A 23681-nucleotide genomic window follows, 5' to 3' on the forward strand; every position below is an offset into this window, starting at 1 on the left:
GGGGGCATGTGGTTACCCCCATCTACACCCACAGGAACCCCAGTGGGAACACCAGCAAGCCCGAGGGGTTTGATGATTGTATTTAACCCTTCAGATCATTATTACTTGTTGTGCCGCGTGGTTTGAACATCTCATCCTCGAGGAGAGGGGAACAGAGTGCGCGGCTGCCCGCGTTACATAAAGATCAAATTGTCCCTCTCTATTGTTGGCCACCGGGACGACGGCAGCATCGCAAACATGCGTGTCCTCGGCGCTGTGGGAAATGTTCCCAGGGGAGGCTTAACACGGAGCGTGGAACACGATATGTCGAGCAGCAGGAGGACAGGAGGCCCTCCGGCCAAAATCGGCGCTCCGCCAAGCGTGGCCAGTGCAACCAGTACCTCTTTTCCAACGAACTCTCACTGCTCTGCGAAGGGGTATTAGATTTCTCTTGCATTTTGTGCTCTGTGAGGCGTATTTATTTTTTTCTCCCCCCTTCCCCATCTCCCTCCTGCCACAGTCCCTGGGGGAGCGATGAGCGAGTACACGCTGTCCAGAGGACGGGTGTGTTGGGAGTCCTTATTAGCAGACTTATTCCAGAGAATTAAACCCCGATTTCACAAAAGGGCAGCAAGAGAGTGGCTGCAGCTCCGGGAGAAGCCAAGCCAGCTTTGTGCGTTGTTTGCAAATGGCACAAGAAGTCCTGGTCCAAAACCGCTGGTCCCGGTCATTGGGGTATTACGACCAAAAGAATAATTGTTGTGTTTCTTTGCTATTTAAGACAAAAATTATGAAGCAGTTTACAAGGAAACCAATCATGTCTCCTCTACCGTGCTGTAACTAGTGGCTCCGCTTGTTCTGTTTTCAGTTTTAGGCAGGGCTTGAAAATGTTCCTAATCATCTCCCACTTCACCTTCTGACAACCCCGCCGCAAAATGTGCCTCTGCGACACCCGTCATTGTTTCTCCCTGAATTAATTGTTGTGTGTAATTGCGACCTGCCGCAGGACGCTGTCTTGCTCTATTAAAAAGAGAGATGCTAATGAAGAACATTGGGTACCATATTACGGGAGAGCAAGGCTCGACTCGCTGGGACGTGTACTTGGCGTACTGTTATTGCCAGCCTGGGCAGAAATGGTGTTTCTGTCTCTCGTCAGTCACTGGCTAATGATTGTAATTTTTACTTGCTGAGAAACTCTGGATATAATGGACTTCATTAACGGATACATGAGATGCTACCAGACCTGCATTAGGGGGAGAGAGGAAGAAAACAACCCCTGCGTGGAGGCAATTTTATTATTTATTTGTAGCAATAGGAGTGATCCAAAATTAGTGTCGAATTCGGTGCTGTGGCTAATGAGCTAGGCTGAGCTGGAATCCAAGCAAACCTATTAATGAGAGCAAACTGCAAAGATGATGCCCGGGTCTGAAAACCCTCACATCAAACACAAGATCTCAGGCAGCGCTGGGATGGCTCGGCTGCTTTTTCTTCCTCCGCGTGGGGCTGTGTGGTTTGTGTTGATGTGGTTGTGTCTCGAGAGGCTTGTTGATTACCCCCAGTCTTTCTCCGTCCCCTTCTCTCCTGCCAGCTCCTTCTTACTCTTGTATGTTGGGTGAGCCAGAGCTTCTGATTTAACCTTTAAGAGAACAGAGCCAAAATATTTCCACTCCCATGGGCCACATCTGCTTGAAGAATCACCTGACTTGAAAAATACTGCAGCATCCAGCCCCAATTTTTGGCTGCAGGCACTGGCACATCTGCAGGTCCAGCTAGCTGAGGACATGGTGACAGAGCTGGGTGCTAACACGGCCCCGGCACCGGAACACATATGAGGGTTGCAACTAAATACAGATCATATGGCAGAGGAAAAAGCCACTTGAATTAACTGAGGTGTTCAGTATAGCTTTATATGGCCTCTGCAACGAATCAGAGGCTGCAAGAAATGTCAGTCATTACGTGACCTCAACCTCCTTTTACCTGGAGCCAGCAAAGACTTGTCTCAGTTCAGCAAGAGGATAGTTCTTACGGCCTCAAGCTGTGTCAGGGGAGGTTTAGGTTGGATATTAGGGAAAACGTCTTCATTGCAGGAGTGGTCAGGCCTTGGCACAGGCTGCCCAGAGAGGTGGGGGAGTCACCGTCCCTCGGGGGCTTCAAACAACGTGTAGCCGTGGCACTTGGGGCCATGGTTTAGGAGGCCTGGGGGTGTTGGGTTGGTGGTTGGACTTGATGATCCTGGAGGTCTTTTACAACCTTAGTGATTCTATGATTCTTACACAGGATGCACTTGCTGAAGACAGTGCATTTTTATTCCAGCTAGAATAACGTTTTTGATCAGGCTGACCTTATTTGCAACGGCAATAGCGATTTGAACTGGAGGTTCGCAGCAATCATTGGAAAGCTGTGAAGAGCAGGATAGATGCTTTGTGACAAAGATAAAAAGCTTTGTCCCCACATTTAAAACCAAACCCAAGGTGTTGAAGTCTGCAGCAAATTCAGAGGGACTTGACCTCAGAACTGTGGATCTGCTGGGATCCAGGGCCTGATTTGGAAATAACGCAACAGAGCGGAGGCACAGAAATAGAAGGAAAGTCTTAAAAAAAAAGAGGCGTTCATCTTGTAACGTGGCATTTGTACTGAGCGCTTGCTGACAGTGTGGTGCAGCAAAGAGCTTGTCTTTCTAAATCGATGCCAGTTCAAACATCGTCAGTGCTATTGTTGGAACGCTTTGTTTGAAAATGGGTCTTTTGGGTAGACGGCCTGTTTCAATAAAGCGGCTGTGTGTGTAACACTTCAGGCACTTTCCCCGGCATTGCTTTTTTTAGTGTTGCATGAGTATGAGCAACAGGAAGAAAAGATAAGCAAATGCAGGATGTGAGATGGGCAGAGTTTTCTCAACCACTCAAGAGACTGACACACGCTTTTGCTTCTGGTTGGTTTGGGGAGGTGCCCGCTATGGCCTGCCTGAGCAAAATCAGAGCTGTTTCACACAGAGAAAATGCTCCAAGCTTCAGAAAAGTGTATGAAAAGATGAGGTTTGTGGTTTTCTGGATGGGAACTATGTGCAGTGGGAAGCTGAGTGTGGGCCAAGTCATCTGGGCATTGAAGATGAAAAAAAAATCCGGCAAAACTCTGGGCAAAATGCTTCACTATCCTGTGCACGAGATGCTCATCTGGCAGCGCTTGCCCTACCTCTGGGCTCCAGCAGAGCCCCAAATACTTGTGTAGGGGCAGCCTCTTCCTTTCCCTAATCTTGGGAGATTATTTTATTTGGCTGTATTATTGGTTTAGAGGAGCTGGGTGGATCCCGGCTGCTCCCCGTTCCCCTACGCAGCCCTTGTCCCTCCCAGTGCTTGGCCATCCCCACCACATCCTAGACTGGGACTGGAAAGGTCCTTCCCCATCCCGTGCTGCGCTCTGGAGAAATCATTATTTTGCAAATACTTTTTCCGTGGGTTTTGTTGGACGGGAGAGTCTGTTCGAGCCGTGCAGGCTGATTCCCTGCGGCTGGAGAGCGTCAGCCTTACCCTGCTCAGTCTTGGGGAGCTGCTCATAAGGGCTCCCAATGCTCATTCTCAAAATTAATTAACACAGCTTGTTCTGGGTTACTCAAAATCACCTGCCTTCAGCTTCCAGCTCTTCAGACATAAATCATGAGCTCCTTGCCTCAAGGAGAAACTGCTCAGATTTTGTGTTGGAAATTGCTAGCAAATACAGCCCATATTCCATGTCATTTTTGTTTTTATTGAAGAGGAGAGGATGTGGCTCATGGAACATCGACAGACCCAGGCTGCCTTGGCGTATGTTAAGCAGGGACTTGTTTTTGTTGCAACCAGCTAATGAGATGGTACTTTGACAAATCACATAAACACTATTAGACAAATGAAATTTATTATCTATCTGTTTATCATGAGTGGATTCAAGGTAAAGGCTCGTGTGGAGGTAATCTGAAGGGATGGCTTTGAGGTAAAGCGTACCTAGTCCTTACAAAACCCTTATCTAGTCACCTGCTGGCTTGTTATGTTTCCCCAACTCAAGGCTGTTAGATGAGGTGACCTGTGCCATTTCAGTCCAATTACTTCCACTGGGGATGGATGCAGGGGGTTTTATTTTTCAGGCTAAACTCACACGTTGTGAAGGCAGGCTGGGTTTCTTTAACAGTCATCTTTCCACTTCTAAAGTGGAGTCACTTTACTCTTCTCCCTGGGTCAAAGTGCTCAGACTGGACCCCGTTGAATCCCTCGGCGGCGGCGCACCAGCTTCATCGGGGAAAAGTCTCTAGAAGAGGCACTCCAGCTTGCATTTCATCCTCCTAACCTGCTCATTTGGGCGATGGGCATTGCAGGCAGCGAGGGTTTGTCACGTTGTCTCGTCCCAGCACTGCAGCTCCACAAGCAGCTCTTTGGTTTTGGAGAGGAGCCAGCCCGTTTTCCACTTGCAGATAGTTCTCTTCTTCAGCCCCTTGGATGTTCTCTTTTTTTTGCAGCCTTTTGTGCTTTCCAAGCCTCCAGTTCCACTACAAGTGCCTGAAAACGTGTGGTTTTTGCCTCCGTGAAAGTCTCTGTCACCTGGGTGTACAGCCCTGTCGTTCCAGCCGGCTGTTCCACACCGCAGTATCACTGCGTAGCCGGTCGACATACCGAAACCCTGCTGCTGTTTCTTTTGGCTGGAATAAACAACAACACCCCCATACAGAGCTCGTGAACGGCAATGGAAAAGTCTTCCTTGAGTCAAATCGGCGCCTTCCTTTCCAAACTGAAAGCCCTTGGCAGACATGGATGAGCTAAGCCATCCTGCTCGGCTGCGGCTTGCTGACAGCTGTTATTGCCATCCTACCAGTGGGGAAATGGGAAAGGGGGAAAACTAACTGGTATAGCCTCCTGGGGAGACCTTTTGTGGCTGACCGGTCCCATCCCCATCTCCTGGGGCACGTGTCAGGTCTCTGATCATCAGGTCGGGGTGCCCAGAGCCTCCAGGCTCTGCGGGTGAGTCCCTGCCCTGCTCCAGCTCCACGTGTGTGGGCTGTCACCCTTTGTCCCCAGTACCGTTGCTCATCAACAGTCCTCTGTAAGTGCATCTTTTCGTGGTGCACAACCATAAAAAAGACCTTTACAAGCTGCGTGGGCAAAGTCTCCGGCCTGTGTTGTCTTACAGCTCACATCAAACCATTAAGACAGTGCCTGTCTCTTCTAATATTGTTTCGGTGTTTTAATTGCATGAACTGGAAGCTGCTGCTCCAGTACTTAGTGAGGGAACTTCACAGGGCTTTAATAATTTGCTAAAAAGCTTTTGGGCTCCATTACTGTCTCATGGCTCTCTGTAATTGAGTGCCTGCCGGTTGAGAAGCCTTCAGAGAAATAACTCAGTCTCTAGATCGGGTAGTCCAGAGCCGCCGTGGCTTTCCCCAGTGCAGGCAGGAAGCAATTAAAGAAAGCGGAGGCTGTCGGGGTGCTGGCAGGAGCTGGCAGCCTGAGACCAGCTCCTCTGGGGGGCTGTGCTGGCAGGAGGGACCAGAAAGTCGTTTCATGGTCATCCCTGAGCACTGGCTTCTCCTCCTGCCTCTGTAAAGTGTCTGGTGGGGACAGCTGAGCTTGCTTTCCCCAGGCAGCTCTGCAACGCCAGCTCTTTCCATGGTTTAGTGCTTGCCCTGCAGCACCTGCTCCCAGCCAGCCGCGGAGCCGGTGCCCACCTCGGCTGAGCACTGCAGACGGGTTCTGTGCCACGGGAAGGACAGGGGTGAGCAGCAAGGGACCCGAGCAGTGCTGTGGCAGGACAGAGGGGCTGCAGCAGGCAGGGCTGGGTGGGATGAGGGCCTAGGGAAGGCTGGGTGACAGCTCGGGTGGGCAGAGGTGGGGGCGATGCTCCCACCTTGCCAAAGGGACAGCAAGCGATGGCACGTGGGATTAAGGCTGCTGAATGATCAGCTGAGAACTGGTGGCTCGTAACGTGTAGGAAATGGTGGATGGGGGATGCACGAGGGATGGGCCCGCTGAAGAGGGAGGACATGCATTGTCTGCCTCGTGTTGGGAGCCACAGCAGATGCACGTGTACCGATCGGCGATGGGCACCACGGCGGGTGCGAGGGAGTCGCCGCAGACCAGTGCATCACTGCCCGTTTGCCAAGCCCCAGCCATGGGCTAAACCCTGTGGGTTTAGGGCACCTTACCGGGGACATGTGCCGACATGGGGCTGGCCCTGTGCTCACCGGCGGCGTGGGGAAGGCAGCTCTGCTGATGGGTGCTTCGTATCACCGCCGCTGCTGCACGGGGAACGTGACTGCGTGGAGGTGACGGCTAATTGCTGCAGCGAGTCAAGGACTGTTTAAGCAGCTAATTAATTCCTCCTAATCAGCCCTTGATCTGTTGAAAACTGCATGGCATTATCTCCTCTGCTGCAACACCTTGATAATTCCTGTCTGAATGGCCTTCACGGAGAACATATTTAAATAAACTCAATAGAGATTTCAGACAGATAGCGACTATAATTACCAGCTTGTACAAATTAAACCGTGGTTTGTTCTGTTCTTTTTCTCCTGCCTTCGCTGCCCAAAGCTCCCGCTAATCATGTTCTTGCTGCCAGTGGCACGCGGGTCCCAAGGGCGTTTTCTGCACATGCCAGGAAAGCCTGTGCCGGTGCCCGGTGTTGGGGCGGGCGCTCGATGGGCCAGTGTTTTGTATGAGGGTGTACATGGGCACGTGGCAGCCTCGGCTAGTGTTGTTCCTGCGCCAGGGGCTCAGTGCCGTGCCAGCAAGCTGCAGGAACTGCCCCCGCACACCCCTCGGGGCTGCCGTGCACGATCCTCCCCAGGACCAGCTCTGCATTTTCCCTTCCTGTCTCTTCTGAGATTTGCAATCTCCTAGAAAAGCAGAGGTTTTATCACGTAGATGCAGCACGAGCACTTGGACATTTGCCTTGAGCAGCCGTGGGAGGCCGGGCTGGAGCTTTCAGCATGGCTGTGGTGGGCAACCAGCACTGTCGGCACTGCTGAACTGGCACACGCTAAATGCTGCTGATCACAGGGGGGCTCGAGAATGGTTACTTAGGAGGGGTGAGGTCAGGCCACACTCATTTCCTGCGCAGTCACTTGGGACAGCCAGAAAAGCCGGCTCCTCTGGCATTCGGCAAAGGTCAGCCAGCCCTGGCGCTCGCAGGCGGGCGGTGGATGCGCGTTCGCATTGCAGCCTGCTGTGCGTCGGCTCTGCTTCCCCGCTCGCTCCTGGGAGCACCACAGTCAGACTTTGGGTGCTCAGGTGTGTCTTCTTCCTCCCTGTCTTCTAGATAAATGTAGTAGCTGCAAGCAGGGTTGTTTTCCAGCATCCAAGCAGTGACAGAGAGCAGGGAACGTTGTTATGCTTTAACGAGGGGTTTGAGGGAATCAGAAAGGAAAAATGGGTTTTTCATACAGGGGAACAGACTGGTGCTTCTGGTCCCCGTAAGTGAAATAAGGGCAACATCACATTTCCTGCTCTTTCATCGGGTTATGAGCTAGCCAGGGCACATCTCCTGCGATGGGAGATGCTCAAGTGGAACCACCTAAATTCAGAGTCGGGGTTTCTCCTGCCCTAGCACCTGCAGGAGGGTGTACCCCCATGGCTGGCCTAGGAAAGGTCAGACTGAAGGAGAAAGTTCAAAAATTTGCTCAGGTTGGTTTTGTCTTAAGGTTTTTTTTTGTTTGGGCTGAATTGTCCATGCGTGCAGGGCTCACGCCCCCCCCCATCCTCTTGGGACCAGGGTGCAGACGTGCCCCGAGAAGCTGATCATTCTTTCTCTGGGTTTTTCACAGAATTTCTGAGTTTTAGATGTCTTGGTGGGTTGCTTCCTAGAGCACACATGATGGGGCAGAGTCCTTCATGCTGGCAAACACTGCGAGATAGGCATGATGAATAGTGTATGCTATTCACTGTCATCTTTTCTCCAGCCTCGTCTTGGGCACTGAACATTTTTATGCAGGCAGTTTGGCCAGGGCAAGAGCATCTCAAGGGGTGGATGATGAGTCTGGGATTTCCTGGGATGCAGGCACAGCCCAGCCACCCTTCTTCCCAGAGAGCTGGGGAGCAGCTGCTCACCTGAACTCTCCGGTGCCTCAGTTTCCCTTGGGTGGTAGGGAGCTGCTAATCCATCCCAGCCTCCCGGGCATGCCGCAAGGCTAAATTCACTAGCGCCCACACAGTCTGCTTCGGATACTAGGGCGATGGGGCGATGTGAGGACATAGACCGGCTGATTAGCATCGAGATGCAAAACGTCCCTTAGGCCTGAGCCTTTGGGCTATCTGATTTCGTTCCCCATCTCTGGGGTGAGCCAGATACAGAAATGGAGTCATGCGAAGTCTCTATTTCAGAGCTGGGCTTGAGCAAATTAAAATGTAGCGTGTTCAAAAGCCAGCTTCCCTGGATGGCAGACAAAAATAATCAATTTCCTTGAAACAAATACTAAATATTAATGAGAGGCGATAGTCTGCCACGCACAGAGAGCTGTAAAGAGCATTTCCCGTTGATCAGCTGCGGAAGCAGGTTGGTGAGATGAAATTGCTTTTCAAACGGATATTTGTGGCCCTTCTCGAGGTGGCTTGGGAAGGTTTGCGTGCCCAAAAAAAGAAAAGAAAACTCAGGGCATTTCCATTTTGCATCAGGGCAGCCGCTGGGGATGCATGAGGTGCTTTCATTTTTGTTTACACACTTGCCCGAGCAGTTGGGGAGATGGCTTGGTTTGCTTACGTAGAAATGAGCCCCAAATTTATGTAGAGGAGGCAGCAATTCCCTGGGAACATCAGCCGGCAGCGCCTGCCCCCAACAAGCGCCGAAACGGCCTGCCAAAGGCAGAACATGGGACCCAAGAGCACTCCCTGGCTTTGCAGCCACATCCACTCATTGATTTATTTCAGTAATGAGTATTGGGGGAAACATTAAAAAAATTACTTACAGCCCTCACCAAGTACCCTGAAGTGAAAGCAGAGGGCTGGGAGCTTTGGAGAAGGAGCCTTGAATTTTTCTATTGCTTTGACCCTTGGGTAAGTCAGGAAACTTTGTATTAACTCCATTTCCAGACTCGGAGTTTGGAAGTAAAAAAAAAATGCTCCCTTCCCTCCCTCACCAGGACACAGAGCCATGGCATGGGGCTTTCCCCCCCCGCCCCAATGCTGTGCTTGCCCACGGGCAGGACAGGGCCAGCCTCGGCTGGGAGGGCAAACGGCATGTGGGGAATGGCCGCAGCCCTCCCCAGGAGGTTGGTGGTCTCAGCCCTGCCCCATCCCGCACGCAGCCGTGGAGGGTGCTGGAAGCATTTTGCATCCGTCATGCAGTAAATAATAATACGTCGGCTCGTGATTTTATAAAACATTAAGCCAGCTGCGTAGCCATGGTTTGAACAAGAGCTAATATTAGCTAGAAATGGCTAAAATTAGAAAATTAGAACCTAGCCAGAACTAATTAGCTGTTCAAGGAATAGAACCAGAACCGGAACAAATTAATTGTTGCTGAAATATCGCCCGGGGGCCTGGCGAGCGCCGCTGCTTCCAGCCCCACACAGGCTGCCGCTCCGCTTTGCTCGCGAGGACTCCCGCGCAGGCTCAGAAAGGAGCCCAGGGTCCCATCTGAAGGCTGTGACAGCTAAATAAAAGTCGGTGTCTGGGTCCCAGCTGGGGAGTGAGCAGTGACGCGATACAGCATGAGCTGGGCTGTGTTGGGAGTGATCCCGATGCAGCCGAGCCAGCTCCAAAGGGCTCGGAAACACGTCCCCTCGCCCCACCGTGCTCTGTCGCTGCCCAGATGTGCCTTTCTAAAGGCGACGGTAATTACGAGGCCGCCTTGACGGCTCCCAGCAGCACACAGGCTCTCCCCTCTGATCCCGGCAGCACTGCCTTCTCTTTCAGCTTCAGCTTTGCCGCCGTCTGAGATGCTTTGCAAAGCTCTCAGAGCAAGCCAGGAGCTGCCATCCATGCAAACGCCACCAGAATAATTTCCAGGGAATTAGGAAGTTGGTACAGATAACTGGCACGTGTCTGCATTTTTCGATCTGTGACTCAGTCACCTGTATGGTCACTTCTTTTTACCTTCCCAAGGTGGTAACTCACCCTATGTTTCTTTCCCTCGCAGCACTCAAACAGCAGCTCCCATTTTAGCAGCAGCATGACGCACGGTGTTTTAAATTCAATTTAGAATACAAACTATTTATACCAGCCAGAAAAAGGCAGTGAAGCAGCTCTTTCTGTCATGAGTGGATTTGTAATTTCAGAGCAATCATTGCATAACTAATTGAATCAGCTCTCAGCATGTGAAATCAGTGCCCTGCTTATCAGAGGTTTTCATCGTTCTCCCCTTCTGAAGCCAGCAGTCCCCCTCCACCAGCAGCGCTTTGTGCTTCTGCATCAGCCTGGGAAGAAAGCGGGACCTGCAAAGCTGCCTTTCTCTGCTCAGATAGAGCCAATAAATGACCAAATGCATTCAGAGTAGATGAATAGCTGGGTTGCAGGTGCCTCCCAAAAGCTGCCCAGGCTCCGTGTGAGGGAGTGAAGTGCATTTGAAGCTAATGAAGTGCCAGCCGTGTCTGAGAGCAAATTGGTGCTGAGATGTTCTGCTGACTCCCACTTCCCGCTTCATTGCCCAGGTGTGCTCTGCTTGGCTTGAATTTAGGGTCTGATCCAAGCCCCAGGCTTGGTGCCTGAAAATGAAGCCTAAAAGAGGCAATAAATACAGCGACACCTTTCTGAGAGATTCAGGAAAGGCAGAAAACAGAGTAGCTGTAAAGATTTTCATCAGCTTGGGAGTGAGGGCCCTGGATTTGGTGACTTGGGTGGATCCAGTCCTGCAGATTTTGGGAGCAGCTCCAGCCACCTGCGTGCAGTGGCCTCCCACAGTGAGAGGGCACCTCCTCAGCTGCAAAGCATTTTGGCCAGGGGCCCATCACCTTTTGCTGCTCTGCAGAACACGGAGCTTAAAACTGCAGCCAGAGAAAAGCATGCTGTAAAGGATGCTAATGCCACCCTAGAGATGCTGCCTGCGTGTGTGCCTGTGAGTCCTGGGCTGTCACTGACATGCTGTGTGGATTGCATTGAGACAGCCACGCAGGGATGAGTGAGGAGTGCAGATGAGCCCTTGATGGCCACGACTGCTGAGTGCTAACGAAGGCCAGCTCGTTCAGGCTATTCAAGTGGAAGCAGTTCTCTAGGGCCGAGCTGGTAGGTCTTACCTGGGGGAGCACTTGTAAACTGTTCTGGAAGCAAGTGAGGGGTTGTTCCTGCCAGGTATGATCCCTACAGCTGGGTGTAGGAGATAGTAGAGCCCAGAAAATGAGGGCTGGGTGTCCCTGTGGTCCATTCTCTACTCAGTAATCTGTTTTGCTTCTGGAAGAGCAATACTAGGCTTTGTGGCAGGGGCCTGTTGGCCTGGGGACAGCCTTAGCAATGCTCTTAGCCTTGTTAGACATATGTTGTCCAAACCACATATTCCCCAAAACTTATGTGTGGGATATTTTTATCATGAGCTGCTGGCTGGCCTGGTGAACAGGGCAATGCAAGCACTAACAGGGGCTAGTATGGGTAGGAGAAGGAGCTTTCATCCCTGGCCTTGATTTAAGCCCTATCCCATCAGTGGCCTCTGCTTGCTTCTCGCACAAAGCCATACAGGTGGTGTGTCCCCCCGCATGGGGCTGAGGCTGCAGGGCTCGCTGCTGGGGCAGCATGCACCCCAGCACCCCCAACTACCTGCTTTGTTTTCTGTTGTCTCCTCAGGTAGCCAGATGGGAGCACAAAACACGAGCACTCAGCCGAGTCTTCGGCTCTCCGCATGCTGCCTGCTACTGCCTGGGCGCTGTTATCCTGATGCTTAACTGTGTGCGGAGCCATTGGTAAGGAGCTAACCCTACTGGTACACATCGATGCAAAGAAATGCCCCTATAGGGTGGGGGGATGAGGGATATTTACTCTGCAGTGCTGGATCCAGCCCCAGCATATTGCTTTTACGTGGCTGGATACCTTTAGCCAGCAGCAGATTTATTCCAGGATTTGTAATAAAGACGAGGGATGCAGCAGTGTGGCCAAAATCATCAGTGTCAGCAGCCGTCGAGTGTCACAGGTTTCCTTGCTCCTCTCTCTGGGGATGGTTTCCCTTGCCCCGTGAGCAGCCCAGGTGACAGGAGGGTTGTTTGCACAGGACAGATCATACGTAACAGCAGAATTTTTAAATTTTATCATAAAAATCATAAATCAAATGAAATGTGTTTTTAAGAAGCTGCGGTTTCCTGTGTTGTGTAGAAGAGTAGGATTATCCGTGCACTTAGCAAGCAGTCTCTTTAAACTCTTATCTGTGATCTCTCTAAATACCACCTGTGCTAGCTAATAGTATTGTATGATTGATGCACCGTACACCATGGGAATATGTCCTTTGACGTTCTGAGTGCAGCAGAGATGTTTATTGCAGAAGACTTCCTCAATGCCAGCAATTTATCTGTGATCTGGTAGGCTCTATCTTCAATGCTGTTAGGAGAGACAGACTCTCTTACTAAATTCCCAGATTCAATTACGCCAGGGTCAGAGCTAATGGGTTGTTTAGTGCTTTGGATAATTTCCCAGGCACAGATATCTCAGGTTGGAATTTGCACATGTATTTAAGAGCTTTGCCTTCCTGGAAGTGACACCAAGACCTGCCCTTGCCCTTCTGTGTCTGTCCCAGCTACCGCTTATTGCAGAAACTCTAAGAAAGCTTGCAGTGAATGGGGCTGTAATTGAATGCAGGCAATGCAGAGGGCATGTGTGTGTTCCGCTGATGTTTTAGTGACACAGCAGGCTTAGATTTCACTGGGGAATGTCTCTGCAGTCTCTTGCACAGATGAGAGTCACTTGTTGTCTCGGGAGCAATGCAAAGCCTTGTGCCTGCCTTTAATTAAAAACACAGCCAATGGAAGGACAGTCTTTGTTCCCAGTGGTCCCACTGGATCTTGGGTCAGCAAGACATTGATGGGGAACTGCTGGGAGAGCCAAAGAGGCCTCATCTGTCCCAGGACTGCATCGTTCTTTCCCCCTGCAGACACCTCAGTACCCTACAAGGGCCAGCATTGCTGGCTGTGCTGGCTCTGCTCTATGTCACGAGTTCGTGAGTGCTGTGGAGCTCCTTGAGGGTAGCTCTGCCTGCACAGCCCATGAGTCGTTTCCTGCAGGAGACAGCAAGGTCAATCCAGGGGGCTGGAAAAGCCCCACTTGGACCTTGGCTTTGGAGGAGGGTCTGTAGAAGGTGGGACAGCTCAAGCGCAGCAGAGCACAGCCAGCCAACTGCGCTTGCCAGCCCAGCTGATGGGCCACGGCCATTTCAGATGATTGCAATATGAAGTTTATTTTGCTCAGGCGTTTCAAAGTGATTGGGTTATTCCCTTGCCTTTCCTTGGCACTGAAGTTGGCCAGGGTGATGGTCAGCAGGCTTTAGAGGTTGTTCAAGCAAGGTAAGCCCTTAACTGTGGGAGTGATGGAATGGCTTCACGGTGGTCATCAGAACAGCAACTGCCGGAGATGCCCTGAAACACACCTGGGAGACTTGCTGCCTCCATTCCCAGCTCAGTGAGCCCTCCAGGGCTGCCTGTGCTTATTGCTCAAGCCTGAAGAAGTTGTTCTGTTCAGGAATGATGCATAAAGATACCAGCCATCTTCAAACCCTGGGTTCAGCTGGCCAGAGAGGGGCTCACGGGTTGCATGACACAGACACTTATCTCAGTGGCCGGTGACGCCAGGAGGGACGAGTCTCACCCACTCTTGCTAGTTCACTTATTCCTTTATTTTATTTCCTGAGTCACTCGTACTCGAGCACACTGATCAAAGCAGGTTTTCCGCTCCTCAGCCCCGCTTCGGCTGCGTGCAGTGGTCGGGGTTGATTGCGCAGAGCGTGCTGGCTTCTGATAGCGAGCGAAAAGGCAGCCTCAGGGGGTCCCTCCACCCTCAGTGCTGTAATACAGCCTTTAAAACTCATCTCTGTGTGCTTTGGGGATTTTTTTTTTTTTTATGTGGGTGGGGGCTGCTAGGGAGCGATTGAGGAGCCCATGGGATGTCTCTTTTTTTGTTTTTTAAAAACCTGCTTCCTTTTTGCAACTGAATTTTTGAAAGGCTCCAAGCTGGGGGCGGAGGAGGAGAGGGCAGAGCAGACAGAAACTTTGCGAGTGGGTTGGCATCGTGCTGAAAGCACCCAGGAGCTGGGCTGTGCGGCTCTTTCACCTCCTGCCCCACACAGGGGTCTCTGCTGTGGTCTTGTCCCTGGTTTGACACTGTGATGCTCTAACGCAAGGTTTGCTCCGAAGGGATACCTTGGGTGTAAGAAGAGGAATGTCTTGTGTTCAATTAAGCGATTAGGTGCTTCCCAGCTATGAGCTTCATTATGAGCCTTGGCTTGCTCCTAAGAAGCAATCCAGAATGACCTGTGACTGGGGGGACCTGCTTAGTCAACTGCACAAGACAAGGATCCTTAATTGCTTTGGTGCAATGATTATTTTCATTACGGCTGTGTTCCTTCTGCAAGAAGCAGGAAACTTCCGTCATTGAGGCCCTTATCTTTGAAAACAAATCCTGCAATTTTGAACTGTCGGCACTACATCCGCTACCCCGGCAGTTTATGACTGCTACCTGTGTGACGTGGAATGTGACATCCTTCACTGTCCTCCAGACTTGCATCCAGTGTCGCTTTCTCCTGCCTTACAACATTGTTGGTATCTTCCGCTGCAGCAGCTCTACAATTAGCTGCTGGAGCTGCCTCCAAGCCCTCCTGGGCTCCCTTTTACACCCTGGCAAACTCCCCATCTCAGGGCAGGTGTGTGCATGTGGTTTTGTACCCAGGGAGCTTATGAACTTCCCACCTTAAAGGTCTTGGGGTGTTGTAAAGGCAACATCCACGAGCACACCCTGAATTGGGGGGGGGAGCTTGCAGATGGGAGGCTCTTGGGGTGCCCAGGGCTCTGATGCCTCCAGTGGGAGCGAGCCCCGCAGCGGCTGAGCGATGGCAGCACCTTTGGCACTGGGCTCAGTGGGTACCATACTGCTGGCTGATATGAAATCCTTTGTTGATGCCACCCACTGGGCTTTGCCTCCTGCATGCATGGGCTTCTTGCTTGGAGCTGGCACTTCCAGGAAAATGAATCCACCCCGGGATGAGATTTTGCACAGGGAAGGGGTTGTTTGTCATTGTCGGGTAGCGCCTCTCGCCTTTATGCTCAGTGCTATTTAATTTTGTGAGCTAGTACCATGAATGAGCGTGGTGTAAACAGTATCGATCTGAGAACCACGTGGCCTTTTGTGCAGAAGTGACCAAGTCTGATGGGAATCGAGCATGGTCTGAAGGAGCCAATGTCCCCTCCAAGCCACGCTACCAGCAATCTCTGATGGCTGGCTGGAAAAAGCCCCAGGAGGCCAACAGCACCTCGTGTCCCTGTTGGCACAGCTGCTGGGCATCTGGATGAGGAAACCAAGCAGCTGAGATGTGAGGGTTGGGGAGAAGCTGCCACAGCTCCCAGCTGACTTAAATAACATGCACACTGGTGCTGGCAGAAAAGCAAAGTCATTATTGGCAAAAGAAGCTGTGAAGATGATGACTGGGCTAACAATTGCCGGTGGTATCGGCAGGATGATTTTAGTGTTGTTGGGGTTGCTTTTTTCAAATGAGCAAGATCTTTTGTTGCAGTGTGTGCTGCTGGGCAGTACCGGATGGTTTTTACCCCCGTTGCCTCCTTTTGCCGAGAGGAACAAAACCTCAGGCATGGAGGACGGACAGACGTCCCGCATGGTGAGCGTGGCACCTTGCAGTGTCAGCTGCTGCCTCCGAAACGTTGGCTGCCCGCACCGCTGCTGCTTCCTCGCTGCCTGCTGGCCCCTGGCCCAATTCTGCCCCAATTGCATATGCCAGCCCCAGTTTCCAGGGTGAATTTTGGGATCAGGCAAAGGGAGTGCTGCCGAGCTGCTCCCAGCAGCGACCCAGTTTGCTGGATGAGGTCTTTGCCCTCCTTTGCGGGAAAGGGATTACAAAACATGCTCACTGTGGGCCGCCAAGAGAGGCCCAGAGACCTAAAAAGCTCAGCTGCTCTCTTAGTACAGTATTTCCAGGTTTGCTTCATGCTCCATGCAGCCTTTGGGGTGTGTTTTGGGCTGCTGGTTTGTTGTGTTTTCTGGTGTTGGAATCACCATTCTCTGGTTGGATAAATCGGTGCCTCTTTGTGCAAAGCTGGCCCCATGTCCCCTCTGTGTCCCAGCGAGAGGACCTGCAGCCAGTTTCCCTCACTCCCACTTTCTTCCTGCGAGACCACCCGTGTGACATCTCCGTCCCTGTGCTTCAGTACCATTTTGAGTGTTTTTCCAATTCCTTGTGGTTTACTATGTGGTAAACTAAAAGAGGGTAGATTTAGGCTGGATATAAGGAAGAAATTTTTTACGATGGAGGTGGTGAATCACTGGCACAGGTTGCCCAGAGAGGTGGTCGATGCCCCATCCCTGGAAACGTCCAAGGTCAGGCTGGGCAGGGCTCTGATCACCCTGATGTGGTTGAAGATGTCCCTGCTCACTGCAGGGGGGTCGGACTGGATGGCCTCTAAAGGTCCCTTCAACCCAAACCATTGTGTGATTCCCACAAAGCAGTGGCACGTGCACAGCAACAGCTGAGTGCCTGAGCAAGTGAACCTCTGATTTGGCAAGGGTGGGTGGGCAGAACAACACCTGCTGCCTCTGTTTCCCCCTGCAAAACCCTGCGGCACGCTGTGGCAGCTGTGCAGCCTGACTGCAGCCTCCATGGCTGCTTGCACCCTGCCAGGAATGGGCCAAATTGGCCGATTTGGCCAGAGTAGAGCTGATTGGTTTGGGTTTTACCCTGCTGAGGTGGAGAACAGGTGCCTCTGTTATCATGTTTCACGCTGGCAAGCATGGGGAGATATCAGAGGAAGCCCAATTTTCCCAATTTCCATTTGCCAAAGCTGGGGGCACCTTCCAGGCTCCCCCTAATGGCAGATGTCCTCCTGATAGCAGCCAGGTATGTGATTAAAGTAGGTTGCAGCCCACCCACCCCTCCTCCGCACTGGTAAGAGGGATGCTTCTCACCATGGCAATCGCTCTGCTTGGCACATAATGCATTTCCAGGTACTGGGACAAAGCATGGCTTTAATTGGTGTACTCTTGGGTGCCGAGCTGAGCCGCTGCCTTGTCGTGCAGCCAGAAATAAATGCTGTAACAAACGTGACTCAGAGGCACACGGTGAAATGGACTGGTTTCATGATAGATCGGCTGCATGACTAGCTCCCCTAGCAAGGGAGATGGCCAACACCTTGTCCTCCCCCTGCCAGGGAGGGTGAACCGTGGCGCGGTGAGGCTCCCCCGCCACCGAGGAGCAGTCACGGATGCCAGAATAATTGACGACTCCGTGCTGCTTGTCATGGCCCAGCATCATAAATGCTTAAAAGGTTTGTTTACGAATTCTGAAAACTCCTGTGCGCATCATGTTTAATGCAAATAGAGAGTGTGTTTAGGAAGATATAAAACATTACTAGAGGGAAAGGCAGTCCATTATCTCTGTGCAAACACCTCCCTCTCTAGCTGTAAGCCAAACAGCAGGGGACCGAGCAAGACATGCTGATGAGGGTAACGAACGCAGGCCTTTCCGACCATGAAAAGGAAGGATGGAATCATCTGGAGCAGGGGCGACGGCTTTGCCAAAACAAACCACATCATGTGCCGATTGCGAAACTTCGGAGGCTGATTCACAGTCAACCTTTTCACACTCTTGAAGCCACCTTTGTTCTTGTGCTCTGAGGCCAAGTCGGGTCACTAGCATAGGATAGAGTTGCCTCAAGGATGTAAGACAGCATGAATCCTGTTCACCTGGAGCGAGAAGCAGCCTCTGAGCGTGGTGCTCTAACTGTACCTCCCTCTGTTCTCCCATCTCTTCGCTGGGGGCTGGGATGCAGGCAGGGGCCAGCTTGGTGCTGCTCTCCCAAACCTGCCAGGGATCAGCAGAGCAGTTGTTTTTATTGCTGTGAGATCCTATCCCGGTGCTGGTGGCCCGTGGAGACGTCCTGGCCAGATGCAAAGGCAAACCCCCAGCACTGCAAAAAGGTGTTAACATCTTCCTCCGTGGAAGCAAAGAGCTCCAGAGCATCCCTTGGGATGTCACATTGTGCTTTGAGAGCACGGCCAGGCCGGGATTGCTCGGGCGGATGGACACATCCCCCCAGGGGGATCACTTTCCTCCCAAACCCAGGCAGTACTGGTAGCAGGGCTGCAGATTTGGGCTTCCTCACAGGGGAGAATTGTGTCATTTAAAAATAAACCACGGAAGTGATGCAAAGGATTGTGCAGCTGCTGCTGCTTCATGATGCAGCCAGATTTGTGTGTTCCCATCAGTAATGATTTTAAGCTAAACCAACGTGAGCCTGGTGAGCGCAGGGAGGTGTGCTGGGTGCTGGAGGAGGGCCAGCCCCGGGGATGTGAGCCGTTACATTGCCTGGGGCCACGCTGTCATTCCTCTGCCTGCGCTCCCTGGGAAAGGGAATTTCCCTGTAATTTCCAGCGTGGGGGGCAGAGCGTAAATCACCAAGATGCTGTGTTCTCGCAAGCTCCCTAGAACGTTACATTTATTCTGTGTTTTCTTTCCTTGCTCCAGTCCAAAGTGAAGATTAAATGGCTTGCTCAGGGGTCCTAAAATCTCCCAACTAGTAGAAAACCTAGTAGCAGCAAGCTCCAATGAAAATAAATATCATCCAGGTCCCTAAACCGTGGGGTTTAGATATCATCCTGGACTTTGCTTGGTGCGTGTAACTTGCCATGTGGTCTTTGAGCCTTCAAAAAGTGTGTTTCCAGCCCCTTGTCCATCAGCTGGGCAGGCAGGTTTGTGTCTCTCGGCTTTCATTTGGGCAACAGATAAAATCCAGGGATTTGCAGAGCTTGGGGAAGCTGGACATTGGGGGGATAAAAAAAAAAACCAACCTGTCCCCGAGCCCTGCAGGTAACGTCATGGAAGCACTTTCCAGCTGAGGAGCCTGGGCAGGAGCAGCTCTCCTGGCCCAGCCCTGGCAGGCAGTGGTGGCCAGAGGCGGGGAAAGCTGTTATTCCACTTGAATTTCAGCCTCCAGGGTGCTCATTAAAACAAGGCTCAAAGTTTCCTACCTCATGTGTCAGCAACATGTGGAGAAACACTGTGTATGGCTCTGCGGGTCTGTTATCTCCTCTCGCTATTATTAATGGGCATTTTTTTAATCATGAAGTTGTCTCTTTTGTAGTCATACGTTTGTATCGGAGCTATGTGAGATGCGGAGCTTGCCAAGCCCTGCTCCGGGCAAAGGTCAGGGGGCTGACAGGAGGGGTCACAATTATTTCACTCACAAACGAGTATTTGGAAGGTCAGACCTGAAATGCCTGAACAAGCCTGGAGCTGAGAAGCTGTGTTCGCACTTGAAAATGCATGTCTCTAGTATTTTCCTTTCGCCGTTCCAATCCTCCCGCTGACTGTCAGGCTTCAGCCGTGAATCACTCCTGGGCACGTGGCTAACACATGAATGCTGCAAAATATTTTGATGGAGAGGAACGGGGGTGGGAGCACGAGATAACCCAGCCGATTGTTCCCAAGCCTTCAAGTCCTGTGCCGAGGCATCGCAGCCTCCAACATTTGCAAGGGCGTCTTTCCTAGAGCTCCCAGTCACGATGAAACCTGGGGTTTGGCAAGCAAGGCAAAGCTTTTGGTATCGCAGTTCAGTGGGGTTGGTATTTCCAGAAGTGAGCAAGGGTTGCAAGTAAAAATAGCTGCTCCAGGTCAAGCCCTGGCTGCTCCCAATGGGAGCTTGAGTAGGTCCAGGTGGAAGAAGGGGCACGGTGACGGGTCCTCCTCTGCAGTGTCCTCTCCCAAAGCTCCGCATCTCCCAGGGAGAGGTGGGTGGTGTTAGTAACGAGTCGCTGCTTTTAACAGCCCTTATTGTCTCTCTGACAGCTTCACAGAAGCCATGAAGAGCCAGCCGAAGCTGGAAGGCTTGGACTCTCACTGGGCCTATTACTTGGGCTTCACCATCTTGGCTGTAGGGATCTTGTTTGTCATCTCCAGCTTCTTAGCACTGGGATTCACCGGGACGTTCCTAGGTAAGCACTAAAAATTCAACAGTTTATCCAGAAGGTGCATTTAATCCTTGCAGGGGTCTTTTGCTAGGGCAGAGTCCCGTAAGAATTTCCTCTTCCTTGGGTTTGTGATACCAAAGCGTGATCTAACCACGCCATTACGTTGCACGGAGAAGATGGTGCAGTGGTTTTATACAGTGAGTCCCATCACCTACAGTGTCAAGCCTGAAATTCAGGAAAGCAGCCGATCACCTGACAGTCCAAACGCCCTCCAGAAAAGGAACCCCAAGTGCAGACCCGGCGAGCAGGTTGGCCCCGGCACAGTGGGTGTGAGCTGTCCGGCAGCCTTGCTCTGAGCCCCCTGCCGCTCAACACACGTGCCAAGGCAAGATGTCGTTTGCTCTCCCCTCTGCAATAAACCTGACGTTTGTTGACAGATTCTTTTATCTGCTGCTTTATGGCAGAAGGCATTTTCCACTGTGCCTGCTTTCACATTTAAAGAGTAATTCTGTTAGCGTTGTTGACTTTAAAAACATGCCAGTATGTGTGGAATTCATAAAAATAAAATACAGACAGGAACAATAAATATCTAAGGAAAGGGGCAGCTCCCGCTGGCTGAAATAATCACAGCCCCAGCTTTGACACTGCATTTAGGCTGTGCTTTTGCAAGTGCTTTACAAACCAAATTCAATTAGCTCCTGCAGCGTCACCAGGAAGAAGAGAGGGAGGTAATAAGCCTTCCTGGTTTCAAGTGGAGTTGCAAAGAAATGTCTTGAGTTGGCCAAGATCCCGCTGCCAGAAATAGAGCTCAGCACTCCTGAATGTGTGCTCTCACTCTTCATCTGTGCAGCCCCGCTCCTGGTCCCTTGTTAGACCCCTGTCCCCCAGCTACCAGGCACTGACATCCTCCAAAATCACCCGTAGCCCCCAGGAGCGATGCTGTGCCGGCAGAGACGTGTCCAGAGAGGCCGGGCACAGGAGTACCCGCCAGCAAGAGCTGGTTGAATGCTCCTGAAGTTCAGCCAGGTCTGGGGTTGTGTATGTAAAGCCTGATTCATCTGACCAGGAGGATCCACTGGCCTTGAACCACTGGGGAAAAGCAAACAAGTGAGTCAGGCTCAGCGTAGGTGGTGAGAGTGGCCCCCTCTGCTCTGCATGGCCGGTGGCTCCCATACCCCCCAGGGCAGGGAAGAGGCAGGTGTTAGTGGCCCGTATCGGACACTTCTGCTCCATTTTCTCAGCCAGCGGAGGCTCTCCCTGCCACCCGTGAACCGGGCTGAGGGTGCACTGCTCCAAGCCTTGCATGACACAGCAGGGAGCGAATCCAGCTGTCTCTGCTAGCTGGGGCATGACGGGTGCCGGGGCAGAGCTGAGTCAGGGTGGAGAGATGCCAAGACTATGTGCTGGTGCAGCCAGGCTGGCTCGGGACCTCTGTGCCACAGAAGCATGGGCCAGCTGGACCCCCACGGAGCATCCGTGCTTGGATCGATAGCGGCTTCTCAGATCCATGCAAGCCCCCCTGAGTCCAAGTCAGCAAACTCTTAATAGAGAAATGCTGTTCAGGATGGTTTCTTACCCAGCCATGGGGAAGACAAAGAGTCTGCAGGTCTCCGAGGACCTCATGCGGGGTGTTCTCTTGCTCAGGACTCACCTGGGACTGGTACTTCCAACGTCCTCCTGCATGTGGGGTTTTAGTGAAGTGCCGGCGCTGCGGGAGGAGCAGGGTCCCCCAGCAGTGATAGCGCTTCTGACTGCAGGTAGCAAAGGGCTGCGCTCCTTTGGCAAGAAGGGGACATCCAGCTTCTTCTCAGTCAATACCTGAGCTCAAGAGAAGTTTTGAGAGAGCCTCTGAAATGCAAGCACTTAAACTTACTGGAACAGCATTTGACCCTTCCCTTTTGGGTTTTCCTACAGCAGTGAGGACTGAACAAGGCAGGGCACAGAGACTGCATCGGTGCTGCCCATTAGATTCCTCTTTAACAGCACATTTAAGCTTTGGAGCAACTGCAGAGCGCTTTGTCTCTTAAGTATGGGCTCAACACCCTACTGCAATAAGGCTTTTTGTGCCACCCCATCTCCCACACAGCAGCACTGACCCCAGCCCATTTGTACTGGCTGGATGTGGCCCCTCACCCCGACAGCGTTTCCCCTGAAGGGCAATCCTCCCGGTGCCCTGTCTCTGCACCGTGCCCTCGCAGGGATTTGGGCATCAGTTCAGCACCATCCACCTCGCTGTTTGCCCCGTTTCCCGACGAATGCAGTAATGAGGGCTTGGCTTCCCGGAGGCCAAGGGCACGGAGAAGCGGCTCTGCCTGTCTGAGCCCATCTGTCACACACCCGAGCATGGTTCCTTCCAGCGCTGACCAAGATTTCAAGTAAATCTGACTTGACCAAAGTCTGTTACTGGGCTATGGTGAAGCCGGCGGCTCTCCGGAGAGAAGTGGAGGTGGTGCTTCAGTCCCGGCTGGGCGCCAGAGACCCTGGGGGACCTTGTGGAGTACATCAAATGGCTTTTTGCTGCCACAATCCAAAGTGTCTACCCTGTGCAGCGAGGTGGTTACGCTGACCGCCAACAAAAAATAACCCAAATTAGATGCCAAAGTCCCCCAGCCTTACAAGGAGCCGATTCCTGATTTGAGGGCTTAATGGAGGCACTGGAGATGCCCAGGCTGTTGCTGTGCAAACCGATGCACGGTCCTTTCCCTTAGCACCTGCCTGAATATAAAAACATTGCAGCTTCTCTCTGGTGGTCACGTTATTTAACCGTGTGAGTTTAGAGGCAGGGTTTACATCAGAAAAGCTTGTGCCCTGGGGGAGGTGCCTGCTCCCCCAGCTGCTGCGTGGTCTTGCGGGAGCCTGCCCGGAGGGTCCTGCAGCCCCACCAGTTCCAGGCTCAGATAAGCCCCTGCCAGCCCCATGGACCCAGGGCTTTATGCAAACCCCCTTGGTGCCAGCGCTGTTTGGGGAGCGAGGTGTTCAGCCCAAAGGCAAGGGCGGGCAGGGTATAATGAAGCATTTTGACACATAAGAAAGCACAGAAATGAGCTGTGGCGGGGGGTGTTGTGTTCTTTCTACCAGAACAATCTCAGAGATGCATTGCCAAGTAACTGTGAGAACATATAGTATGAATACTAGGCAATTATCTCACTTAGTGGCCTGTAGTTAAAGCCCAAAAGCATTGTCTAATTGGGCAGGCGCTGTTTATCATTAGAAATAAATGTTTTTGCACCATGTGAGGTCAAAGAAATTACACTACGATCCAGGTAATAATAATAATAACCTTGAATAGTTTGCACTCCTGTAATGCCTTTTATCTGGATTTCCGAGCACTTTCTCACCATACATTAATCCTCACCACCCTCTGCGCTATAAGAAAGACTGATATTATGATCAGTGCACAATAGCGCTGGGAGGGACAGAGGAGATTTGCCCAAGGTCAGGGAACGGGCTGGCAGCAGAGCTGGGAATGCAACCCAGGGCTGTGGCAGCTCCCTGAGCTGATGGACCGGCGCTGCTCCTCGCTGATTGATGCTGCGTCTTGTACCGTGGACACGGAGCAAAATCCTTGCTGGGCGTTGTGGTCCCGCAAGTAAGACCAGCAGAAATCAGAGCTCAGCATCCCACCCCTTTCTCCCCCTCTGAAACACTGCTCAG

The 23681-nt window shown here is 52.0% G+C and overlaps 1 protein-coding gene across 3 annotated transcripts in view; it reads left to right on the top strand.

The window, feature by feature from the left end:
* The window catches only part of PEMT (phosphatidylethanolamine N-methyltransferase), a 45008-nt gene that overhangs the window by 13317 nt on the left and 8010 nt on the right, over nucleotides 1-23681 (top strand). For all 3 annotated transcript variants that reach the window (XM_075104765.1, XM_075104763.1, XM_075104764.1), the window contains 2 exons: nucleotides 11703-11818; nucleotides 19906-20051. In XM_075104765.1, coding sequence (XP_074960866.1) covers nucleotides 11703-11818; nucleotides 19906-20051 — 262 coding nt within the window. The remainder of the gene's footprint in view (nucleotides 1-11702; nucleotides 11819-19905; nucleotides 20052-23681) is intronic.

The sequence above is a fragment of the Phalacrocorax aristotelis genome, chromosome 10 (genome assembly GCF_949628215.1).
Source record: "Phalacrocorax aristotelis chromosome 10, bGulAri2.1, whole genome shotgun sequence".
Classification (NCBI taxonomy): domain Eukaryota; kingdom Metazoa; phylum Chordata; class Aves; order Suliformes; family Phalacrocoracidae; genus Phalacrocorax; species Phalacrocorax aristotelis.